Genomic DNA, 12,146 nt, shown 5'->3' on the forward strand with positions numbered 1-12,146 from the left:
AGTCAAGGGAGATGGAGGAAGGAGCTGGGAGTCAAGGGGCATTTATGGAGGTCTAGACAAAGACATGTACATATGCAAATATATATATATATGAGGATGGGGAAATAGATCTATGTGTCTATATTTATAGGTTTAGTATTAAGGTGGCGGAAAGACCTTGGGCCTCTACTCAAGCACTCCCTCAATGCATGAATACTTTCTTTTATTAAATTTGCACTCTATGATGCTCACTCTCCCGATACAACTGCTGAAGCCAAAGCGGGTGAACAAGTAAATGTGGTGAAAAAGCTGATGGTGCCCGGCTATCAAAAGAGATAGTGAGATAGTGACTGGGGTCTTAAAGTTTTGCAGATAAACAAGCGGCCATCTAGCTCAGAAGCAACAAAGCCCACATGGAAGAACACACCAGCCTGTGTGATCGAGTGGTCCCGAAGGGATCAGTTATCAGGCATCAAAGAACAAAAAATAATATCATTGGCTGCACACCTCCGTGATACGATAGCCAAAGACAAACGGGTGAATAAGCAAATGTGGTGAAGAAAGCTGATGGTGCCTGGCTATCAAAAGAGATAGTGCCTGGGGTCTTAAAGGTTTGAAGATAAACAAGCGGCCATCTAGCTCAGAAGCAGTAAAGCCCACATGGAAGAAGCACACCAGCCTGTGCGATCACGAGGTGCCAAAGGAACCAGGTATAAGGCATTATGCAAAAAAAAAAAGAAGAATATATATATGTGTGTGTGTGTGTAGAGTGGAGACCCGAGGCCCAAGTGTTGACCACTGGAGATCCCCTCACAGAGGGCTTTAGGAGAGGAGACAGGTCAGTCAGGGTGCGATATAGTACCAATGAAGAACACAGCTTTCCCTCAGATCCTGGATGCTTCCTCCCCCCAACTACCATGATCCGAATTCTACCTTGCAGGACTGGATAGGGCAGAGGTTGTACACTGGTGCATATGGGGGCTGGAGGGACAGGGAATCCAGGGTGGATGATACCTTCAGGACCAAGGGTGTGAGGGGTGATGCTGGGAGAGTGGAGGGTGAGTGGGTTGGAAATGGGGAACTGATTACAAGGATCCACATGTGACCTCCTCCCTGGGAGATGGACAGCAGAGAAGGGGGGGAAGGGAGACTCCAGATAGGACAAGATATGACAAAATAACAATCTGTAGACTATCAAGGGCTCATGAGGAGGGGGGAGTGGGGAGGGAGGGGGAAAAAATAGGACCTGATGCAGAGGGCTTAAGTGGAGAGCAAATGCTTTGAGAGTGATTAGGGCAAAGAATGTATGGATCTGCTTTATACAATTGATGTATGTATATGTATGGATTGTGATAAGAGTTGTATGAGCCCCTAATAAAATGTTTTTTAAAGTACAATTTATCTTTGATATAAAGTTCTATCTTATACACATAAAAAAAAAGAAGAGAGAAAGGGCTGCCTTGATAGCTTATCTGAAGAAAGCTACTAATGAGTAATAGTTGACTACTGCCTTATTTGTTATAAAATAGGAATGTTTTGTGACTTTTTAAAACATGTACCATATTTTAAATTGATCTCATACACCAGAAATCAGATCATGAATGACTGATAAGAATATTTTGTTTGGACAGTCTTAAAGATTGACTGTGGTTAAATGACTCTGACCAAACTTTTTTTTAGAAATTTCTCTTCCAGCAAGTGTTATCGCTGCTTGTCCCCAAGATGTGATTGAACTTTGGAGGCGAGGTTGGTTTGATACCGTCAAAGTTTTCACAGAGATGATGAATGGCATCTTATACCCTATAGACTGAGCTTACATTTATATATCGGATTATATGAGTACATTTGAATACTGGGAAGTCTTTCACTGCCTCATGGAACAGAACAGAGCAAGGTGTACCTGTTTCAGTTGGTATTCGTGAGCCCCTTTAAATGCCAGAGTGGGGGAGAAAGGTAGTCGTGACCGCTTGGTCTTTTTGGCTCCTAGATGTGCTGATCTAATTAAAATTTTCCGTCCACAATACTGTCTTTTAATTAACAAAAGCCTCTTTGTATATTATGTCAAAGTATTTGATACTTCACATTTTATAAAGGATTTAAGGTCAGATGCTTTTAAAAGTCAGCATGATGAGATAGCAGTTGAACTTTGTGTGTAAATTCTTAAGTTATTCATACATCTTTCAATCAGCGATTCAAAAACAAAACTGTTAAACTGCTGTCTATGTGACTGGTGCTTTTAGCAACTCCTTAGGAAAAATAAGGTAGAGGAGATATCTTACTGGCACAAATTTGTAAATTAAGTGATCATAGCTTAAGATAACTAAAAATAACAGATTTTGAAAAATTTTTCTTACACCTGGCTTCTTTAGTGTCATGGGTCCATTGTGACCAGCAGAAAACAGGGTTTTGTTCAGTGACTGGGGTGTTTAAGAGTGACTTTATCTACTTGTCGACAGCTGGAACAGTAAAGAAAATGGTGATTAATGGGTGGAAGTGCCTGATAACTTTGATTACTTCCAAGGATGTATCGTGCGAGTTGTGAGGTAGATTTCCAGAGATTCAGAGTTGGACTGTCCCTGGAAGCGGCTGAGATTTGAATGGGGCTCAATGGTAATTAGGTCCCTTGTGCTTGGTTCCATCAAATTTATTTTCTGAGCTCATGTAAATCCTCTGGACATTCACATGGCTTTGACAGCCATTTTTGATGGATGTTTTGGCTGCGTGTCATTCATAGTTGATCGTCAGGAGGCTGGGTTGGATTCAGGTAAGATTTTGACATGGTGACTCCCTCCATGTACCCTTTCTGAGTCAATTTCATGCCCTTTCCTATTTCTAATCAATACAGTTAGAAAGTGAAGGAAGGGGGATTAAAATTCAGTAAACCAGGCCTGTAGTAAAATTAAGCCACAGGGAGCATAGTTCTCAGTGCGAGCTCCATTGTGAAGGTGTTTCTTGATGATCAATTAGTCAACACTGTTGTCGCCTCCTCTACACTTGGCATGCACACAGGGTACAAAGAGGAATTGGAAGCGGTGGCCATCCTTGCGGGCTTCCCTGAGGGTGGAGGCGGTACAGGGCACAGATCCATGTGTTTGTGCAGTTGAAATCCTCTGATAAGTTCTACGATAGCAGAGTGGTCACAGCTTAATCAGGAGAGCGAGTGAGAGAAGGAGCACTTGGTCGGCTCCAGCAGGAGTTCCTAAAACAACGGAGGTATAGAAAGCCATTGAACGCAAGTAAAACAGAGTCTGACCATCAAACACTGGGAATCGTTTGTACTTTTCACACATTGTTATTGTTCCAAAGCTCACTGACATTGAGTTGATTCCAACTTAGAGCAACCCTATGGAACAGAGTGGAATGCTCCTGGGGGTTTCTGACACTGCAGCTCTTTATGGGAGTAGAAAGCCCTGTCTTTCACCCTTGGAGATGCTGGTGGTTTTGAACTGCCAGCCTTGTGGGTAGCAGCCCATCCCATAACCACTGGTCCACCTGGGCTCGTTAAACTAGTTTTCTACATCATATTGAGTCTTGCTTCTCACTCACTGCCATCGAGTCGATTCTGATGCAGAGTGACTCTGTAGATGGGCAGAACTCCCCCTGTGGGTTTTCCAAGGCTGGAATAGAAAGCCTTACCTCTCATCTTTCTCCCTCGGACCAGCTGGTGGTTTCAAACTTTGTAGTTAGCAGCCCAACATGTAGCCCACTACACCACCAGGGCTCCCGTTGATATTGTTAGCTAATGTCAAACTGGTCCCCAACTCACAGTGACCCCACTCACAACAGGACGAAACACTGCCTGGTCCTGTGCCACCCCAGGACTGGTTATGACACCGTTATAACATATGGGGGTTCTACTGTCTGGTTTTTGGAAATACATCACCAGGCCTTTAGTCCTAGTCTGTCTGAGTCTGGAAGCATTGCTGAAGTTGTTCGGCATCACAGTGCTCTGCAGGCCTCCATTGTCTGCACAGGAGGTGCACTGGCCAAGGTCAAAGCCAGGTCCTGCGCATGAACTCCCACTGAACCACCACTGCCTTCTTCTCAAGTACAGACGCCTCAAACATCTCTGTAAAATACTTAAGAAACTTTTGTCTTCCCCTAAGTAAGGGAAATTGTATGGCCGACTGGCAGGTACCAAAGAAAAAATTTCTTCTCAATGTATGTATTCCATTTTGAGTTCAGTGCCATGTGCACATGTTTCTTTATTTAAAAATAAATACTTATGATCTTAGAGATGAAGCCGTTCACAATATGAGGGACTTGTTAGCCAATCTCTTCTTGGGAATCTTTGTTTTTAACCTTCTCTGTAATTGTGCAATAAGGGAGTTTTCCTGATTAGAGGTGTTTCAGGCATCGTCTGATAAAGGAGAACTTTTAAGAGGAAGGCCCTTTCCATGTCTCTGAAATCTTGTCGGACCCTCTGACCAAGGCAAACCCAGTATTTGAGAGATTCTCAGCATCTGATAAAATGTGCCTCTGGCTCTAGAGTTGACAACTCAAATGCGTGGCTTTGAGTCTCTTGGCTACGGCAGTAAATAAACAGAGCATTGGGCTTAAACTTCCCATTGTCCCAGGGAAAAATTGTAGACTTTTCAGAGCGCTGTTAATATTTTATTGTATATCCATCTTGGTCATCTACAAAATATTCTCATCTCTCTGCCATTAATTAACAGAAATAAACCAATGAATAATCTGGGGGCAGAGGAACAACTGAGAGGATACGAGGAAGGAAAGAAAGAGACAAGGATGCAAATGGAATTCGCGTGGTTCTGTGTCCGGGCTGGGAGAGGGCCTACCCATGATGCTTTTGCCGGCCCTGTATCCACAGCAGCCAGTAAAATCTATAGCTGTCACCTCACCTGGGCGCATGAAACCACAGGCTCCGGCTTCCACTACCGCAAGTCATCTTTCTGTTCCCCCTTAAAAAATGATCGGCTCCTGCCCTCAAGGGTTTTACTGTGGCGTTGACGACACAATATTTCAACAAAGCTGAGGCCATATGGAAAATCCCAAACCAGCTTTTGCACAAGGGTGAAATAAAATAGTCAGAACAGAAGAAATACTTCAAAATAGAATTCTGGCTATGGGGCTGAACAGTCCCGAGGTTCAGTGCCTTCTTTCCTACTTAGAAGCTGCCAAGACTTGGTCAAGTCTGAACCTTTCTGAGTCTGTGTTCGTAAATGGGATCGAGGAGAGTGAATGGGTGCTGAGTTGTTAGGCTAACCATAAGGCATAAATTGGAAGCCTGTAGCATCTTTGGCACATAGTTGTTAAGTAAATGAGCACAGATGCGTTATGAAAACTATAGTTTATTGCTCCCTTACTGTGTGCTGGTATAGTACATAAAGCCTTCTATGTAGGTAATATTACTTAAATCATGTTAATAAGATCAGAGATCTTCCCAAGTCCTATAACCTGCAGTATCATAGATAGGATTTGGGCCAAGGAAGTTCGACCTCAGGGCCCTCACGCTTATTCCTTTATCTCTTCACAGTAAGACAGCAGTCCATCCACAAGGAAATGATGGACAGATCACTTAGTAGATAGATGAGTTTTAGAAGTTGTTGGTTGACAAGAACAACAGCAATTAGGCACAAAAAAAAGGAAAGAAATAAATGAGTTTTCCTCCAATAACACACATGGACCAAAAATGTATCATTGGCACTGAATTTAAAATGTGATATTTTAGTGATATATTCCTTTATGTACCAATACTCTATTGAGTACCCAAAAAGGGGCTCAAGGTTTTGGATTAAGGAAAAATAGTGTAGGGACCACAAAGCTGATTGCTAGAAAGCAGAAGTCAGACACGCCTTCTCTGTCCATCCTTCTTTAACCCTCTTCTGATGCCATCTTCTGAGTCCTCCTGCGGTGCTCTGCATCTGTGACTGGCTTCCAGAGCTCACGGCAATGACCACTGACAATATCATGACCATGGAGTTTATTAGGGAAGTTAACAGGTTACAATTCAGGTCAGAAATTATCTTCATACAGTTGGTCAATCAGGACAGTTTCTTCTTGCTGAGCCCATAGGCAGGCCCCTCTCTGGCCCTCAGCTTCTTGTCCTGCTTGGTCAATATTACAAAGGTCTTTCAGGAATGCTAATACATTCCCAAAGAGCATGCCTCTCCAAAAGCACTCCGCTCCAGTTCGGTGGGCCAGCAAGCCCAGCCTCCTCAATTATGTGCCCAGAGGCAACTCCACAAGCCAGCCTCCTACCCCAAAGCGCTCCGTTTTACATGCTCTGTGGGTTGGGAAGTCCACCGCTCTGTCTCATGCTCTGGCTCCTGGTTCTGCTACTGCTGCCCCTCTGTCTCTCGTCTGGTGTCAAGCTGTCTCCTCCAGGTATCTTGGGGTCCAAAGGATATGCCCCCCTCCTGGCTCTTCTCTATTTCTGGTGGTGAGATAGCCCCCCTTCCTGCTTCTGCGATGACTCATTTGATACCCAGCAGGATGGCCAATGCAATTAACCCAGTCAGTGTCTTCCCCCACCTTTTCACGCAGACCCATCGGAAAAGCAATGGGAACAATGAAGGCTAAGGCCACAAAAGCCATAGTAAGTGATTCCTTGCGTTGCAAATACATACCACTTTTATGAGGTAACAAAAGCACCGTGGGGTATTCCTTTAAACAGGTGCAGTAGGGATTACCGGTTTGAATTTTATATGTTCCGAGATTAAGAGTGTCCACTGAAAAGTAAACTATAGTGTGATTCAGTCTGTGGTTCTCCCAATCCAGGGAAGATGAGGTGTTTGGGGACCAAGTTTTGAAAAACGTCAAACCCCGGCGATGCCAGGAGTCTGCATTAATTGCTGCCTGCAGACCTTCTCACAAATGGCCCTCGGTGGGCTCTCAGGAGTGTTTTGGGATCACTTCAAGCCACTGACCCAGCACGTTTCCTGAAAAATCACCCCCGAAACAGTTCCGAGAAGCAGTCTTAGCAGCGTCAATACTCCCCGGGGCTGGAAACTTCATATGTCAGAGTTAAACAAAGAAGCACCCACAATCTATAGCCGGTCCAGAAACTGAACTGTAAATTACCTGCATTGAGGAGGCTTTCTAGCTCTCAGGGGCTGCTTTTGGAATTGCCGTCATAAACTGTGTTCTCAGAGCTGTGTGGTGATGAAAGAACGTACTGTGGAGAGGGATTTGCAATCCAGATGGCTTATGTGGGTAAAGGTCTCTAATTGTTGTTGCTGTCGTATAGGAACCTCTCTCCCCACACCTCCCCCAAGGAAGCAAGTTTGGTTTGGTGGTTGTAGGTTTTTTTCTTTTCTTTTTCTCTGGTACATAATTTTAAGAAATGGCTCGTTTCTATGTTCACGTAATGGCAACCGAGTTCTAACTCTTCTTCTGGATTAAGAAGTATTCCAGTTCCGGTCATGCTGGGGCTCATTTTACTCCTCGAGCTCCGGTTTCTTAACCAAAAAATCGCAGACACTGCGAAGACCCAGGTGGTTTTGGCCATCCGCCCACCTGACCACCACTGAGCACGCCCTTGTCCGAGCCAGCACAGTCTCCTCAAACGCAGAGTTCCAATGCTGGGGACACAGACTTCTTTGAAGCCGGAAATCCACCCTGCCTAGAGCCCTCACCTCTTTGGGCCATTGCCTGCCTTGTGTTGCAAGCTGTGTTTGTTTATGAAGATGGTGCTAGGCAGGGAGCAAAGCCCCTCTGTGATGCAGAAGCTTAAGCTCACTAATCAAAACCAATCTACTAAGCCCAAACGATACTGCCAACCCACTCAGCAGTACCTCAGAAAAAAAGCCTGGCAATGTGCTTCTAAATGGATAAAAGAAGCCATGCATGCATTTCTTTCTGCAACGCGTGGCGTGGAATCACCAGACTGGTTTGTGTGTGCATGCGAGCACGTGCGTGTTTATGTGATTGGGGGCGGAAGAAGGCTGGCCATTTAGGGCTGACATGTTTTGCCTCCGTGCAGCCCACAGTATCTGTTTCCCGTCTTCCCTGACAATCTCATACCCGTTCCTAGCAGCCCTGCAGCACACCTACGAGACCGTTCCACCTAAGTCTTTCCGTGTCCTTCTGCTTTAAAAAGGAGAGAGAACTATTGGGTGTTGGTGGAAGAGGAGACCAGCCCCTAACAATTGTACGGCTATAATATGTAGAGATTATAGTAAAGTCGTAGAAGATAGGAGAGAGAGTAAAATAAAGGAGTCAGACACATTTCATGGTAGCGTGCTCACCTCAGCCCTTCTTGGTGGTCCACGTGGGGATGCGGGAGAAGGAGAGGGCAGGGGAGAGAGGGAGTGGGAAAGGAGGGTGAGGGAACAAGCCCCGGAGGAGAGAGTGCTTTAATTCCAAGCAAGGCTTATATATACTTGGGGGTGTGCAAGCCCCCTGATTACAGGTTATGTCACAGGAAGGCGTTGTACCATAGTCAATGCAGCAATTGGAGGGAGACCATCTAGGGGTACACATGCAATAGGTAGAGGAGGGATCAGGAGGTACACATGTGACAAGATGCGAGGATCCTAGATTCAGGATGGCAGCCTAACCTTGGATGTCACTGAGCTGGTTTGGCCTGTTCTGAGCTCTCCCTCCATCAGGAAAGCAATCCACTGCCAATAGCAGGAGGTGAGCCCCACTTACTGTGGGACAGACAGTGGGGTCTGCTTGCTCTGCATGGCTGATGCCTTTAAGGAGATAACTTGACAATCATTCACCATTAGTGGCAAGCAGTGTCCTAGGTCTGACATATATTGGGGGAGGCAAGCTGGGGGAAAACCTCTTTATATCCCACAGGTGTTGGTTGCTTCTGTTGTTTGCTACTCCACGTGCCTTCAATGCTGACTCCTAGTGACCCCCTTGGACAGGGTGGAATTGTTCCCATGAGCTTCTGAGACCATAACTAACTCTTTGTGCCTCATCTTTCGAGGTGACCAATTTCAAAGGTTGACTACCAAGCTCCACATGAGAGAGAAGACAAAACACTTACACTTACCCTTTTAAAAACACAATACTCTTCCCTATGTAAACATTGAGGTGTATAAATTTTAAACTCCCAGGCGGGTCCTCGGGAAACGAGATGGTGGTTGAGCGTCTGGGAGGGGAGCCCGGCATTTTGGGTGTACTGTAGGACACGCTCTTTTTTACGAGAATACAATAAGGTTATTCATTTAACGTGATAACCAATTGTTTTTCTTTATTCATTGCCTCAAATAATAGTCACCTGAATTAGAAACGTGAGATTGTTGTCTTGATGGAGCGGCACAGAGTGCGGAGTTCACAGGGACTCGTTCCCTCAGGAACAGCTGGAAAAACTGGGATTCGAACAAATGGCCCTTTGCTCTGTGCTAGACGCTGCCCTCTGTGGCCAGCTGATTCCATTAAGTTTTTTTTTCTTTCCGTGCCCAAGTTAAAAAAAAAGAAAGAAAACCTTTCATCTGGCCACACATGTATGCCAAATCCTTGACTACCAATAAATACTTGAGACCATGTTTCAAAATATGCCATAAAGTGTAAGTAAGAAAGAAAAAAAATGTAAGTAAGTAAGAATGACACATGGTTCATTTGGAGTTCATTGACAGAAGCAACACTCGGGATTACTGTGAGACCTGTGAGGGAAGTTTCAAGTGAAATGTTAGGCAGAGCCAGTTCCACAGGGATGAAATAATAGTAAAGATTCATTGTAGCTCTGAATAGATCATAGCTGTGTGTCATATGTTTCTATATGTCTGATATAAGATTCTTTACAAATTGTGATGCCTTTTGGCTACCTGTTGTGTGGTTATCTGTTCAAAGAAAGATCGCGCTTGTTGAAGATTTGTATGACTTTGTTTTTCTAGGGTGCGATAGTTATACATGAAGTGTATGAAGAAGGGGCAGCATCCAGAGATGGGAGACTTTGGGCTGGCGACCAGATACTAGAGGTATGTGATTTTGAACTTCTGTTACTATTTTAGTGAATCCTGGTCTTTTGCTGACTGTAAGCCACAAAATCAGATTTTTTATTAACTCTCTTCTCAATTATATTCTCATTTTATAAAATGTGCACCATATTCTTCTTCAGTGTATGTTGAGCAACCTCCTGGCTGAGAACCCTGACAAATTATTAATCTAATACCTTTTTTTAATGAAAGTACATATGAAAACTTGCATTTTCCATTTAGCTATCAAATGAGATTGTATAATGATAATGTTTGATCTTTTCACATCTCCACCATTGCCTTCCTAAGTTTCCTCCTAAAACACATGTATACCTTCACGCATAAACAAGCACAGATGATGTTTAAGGTATTAATTGAAGTTTCAAGAATTATTTTCTTGATCCTAATGGATCTTTACATCAAATGGAAGTCCAAGCCCTGCCGCCGATATTTTCAAGTTGATGACAAATGTCAACCCTTCTCACTTAAGGTCGCATATGGTAATGATTAAAAGTAAAAGGCTCAAACTTGACTCTTTCAAATGGACTCTCATTTAGCCATGGCACGGACACCTCTTTAGCAAGTGCCGAGGCGTGCAGTGGCTGCACTAGGGAAGGGGTGAGTGGACAGCCGACGCCAGGCGTTCTGGTGGACCTAAAGGGCTTTCCCTATGGTGTGAAACCTTCAGGCAACATTTATTTCTTTCGTTGGATGGATTTAATGGAATAGTTAACATTTTATGGTGTGCATGTGCATTTTGCTTCGCAGCTTTAATATAGCTTGTTAGGAATGACATCATAGATTTTCACTTTTCCCTGTGGGGGCTCATTTCTGCCTCCCAAGATGAAGCCAGAGATATAATTAAGGGCAGAAAATATAGACGAGAAGGAGTTAAAGGAGAGGTCAGGTTGCCTGTGAATTAAATTCAGGGCAAGGTACAGGATTTCTCCTGCAGGTCTTCATGGTGCTTAATCATTGGCTTAAGACAAATTCCCAGGGCATTCATTAAGGTACGGTGTATGAGGTTAGGAAAATAAGTGAGCTTCTCTGGGAATTAGCAGAACTGTTTTTCCTTAAAACACTGTTCTTTAGTAGTCAGGGATTCGGGTTTGGGTTCTGCGTTTATGTTGTTGCTCCCTTCCCTAGATTTTCTAATCAACAGATAATATCGCAATTACCTTTATAATTGAAAAATAGATTAAACTGTTGAAGCATACAGATGCATATATGCCTTGATACTCACATGGATAGTAAGTTCACCATGACTCAATATTATGGGTCCCCAAACATATTTGGCCTCCCGTCCCACTTTTCAGGAAAAAAATTACTCAGGGCCTCCTGGCAGTTAAAGACTTTCACACTTAATACCGTAATCTAAGATAAAGTGTACGTATCTGCTTTGGCAGTACCCCCCAGGGGGCGGGATCACCCACCTTGGGTAACTGGTCACTTGAACCTAAATCTCATATATTCATGTCCTTTGTGTTGTTAGTAACGCCTACCGAATTAAGACACTTTAAATATGTGCAGATTTATAACTTATATTTCCATAAATATTTTTAAAGAAAAGCAAAATCTGTTTGTATTGATAAACCAACCCTCGGCCAGCCTGCTCTCTTCCCTAAAGTACCTTGGTGTGCAAGTACATACTCAGATTAGCACAGAGAGCAAATTGCTTTCAAGTGGAAGGAGATTTTGAAAAGTCAGTGAACCCTTTACAGAATTGTTATATGGTGCGTGTGTGCGCGTGTGTTTGTGTGTAAGCAGTTTAGCTCCTGGTTTTGTCAGGTAACACATATGCTTTCTAAGTAGCTTTAGACCCCATATTTCAGCTTGTTCTGCTTGTGGCCAGTGGGTGCAGAAGCTTAGCCTGTGTCCTAACGGTGGCCCTTACAAAAAGGCCAGCCAGCTTTGGGGGGACATTTGAGGTCAGGAAACAAGGCACCCCGACATCTTTTTCCACTGAGGAGGTGCACTGCGTGCTACAAGCCGGGCCCCATGGTGCTCATTCCATGCTCATGTTACAATGAGGAACAGGCAACGTTTGCTTTAAAAAATAGCACCAGAGTGTTTCTCAGCACAGAGAGGTTTATGAATAGATGATTAGCATGGGCTAAGGCTTCTTTCTGATTCTCTTCTTCATATCAATTCCTTCTCTTACCCAAACGATATACCTTCTGCCATCCCTCGATTTTGGCACACGTAGGAGCAGAATGACTGGAGGACTCGTGCTTGGTTTTCCCTGTGGATTGAAATACTGAGGACATACTGCCC

General features: G+C 44.0%; 1 protein-coding gene across 3 annotated transcripts in view; it reads left to right on the forward strand.

Moving 5' to 3' along the window:
* Positions 1 to 12,146, forward strand: part of PATJ (PATJ crumbs cell polarity complex component) — a 398,931-nt gene that overhangs the window by 331,753 nt on the left and 55,032 nt on the right. For all 3 annotated transcript variants that reach the window (XM_075557001.1, XM_075557016.1, XM_075557007.1), the window contains one exon: positions 9,792 to 9,875. In XM_075557001.1, coding sequence (XP_075413116.1) covers positions 9,792 to 9,875 — 84 coding nt within the window. The remainder of the gene's footprint in view (positions 1 to 9,791; positions 9,876 to 12,146) is intronic.

This window comes from Tenrec ecaudatus, chromosome 1, assembly GCF_050624435.1.
Source record: "Tenrec ecaudatus isolate mTenEca1 chromosome 1, mTenEca1.hap1, whole genome shotgun sequence".
NCBI lineage: Eukaryota > Metazoa > Chordata > Mammalia > Afrosoricida > Tenrecidae > Tenrec > Tenrec ecaudatus.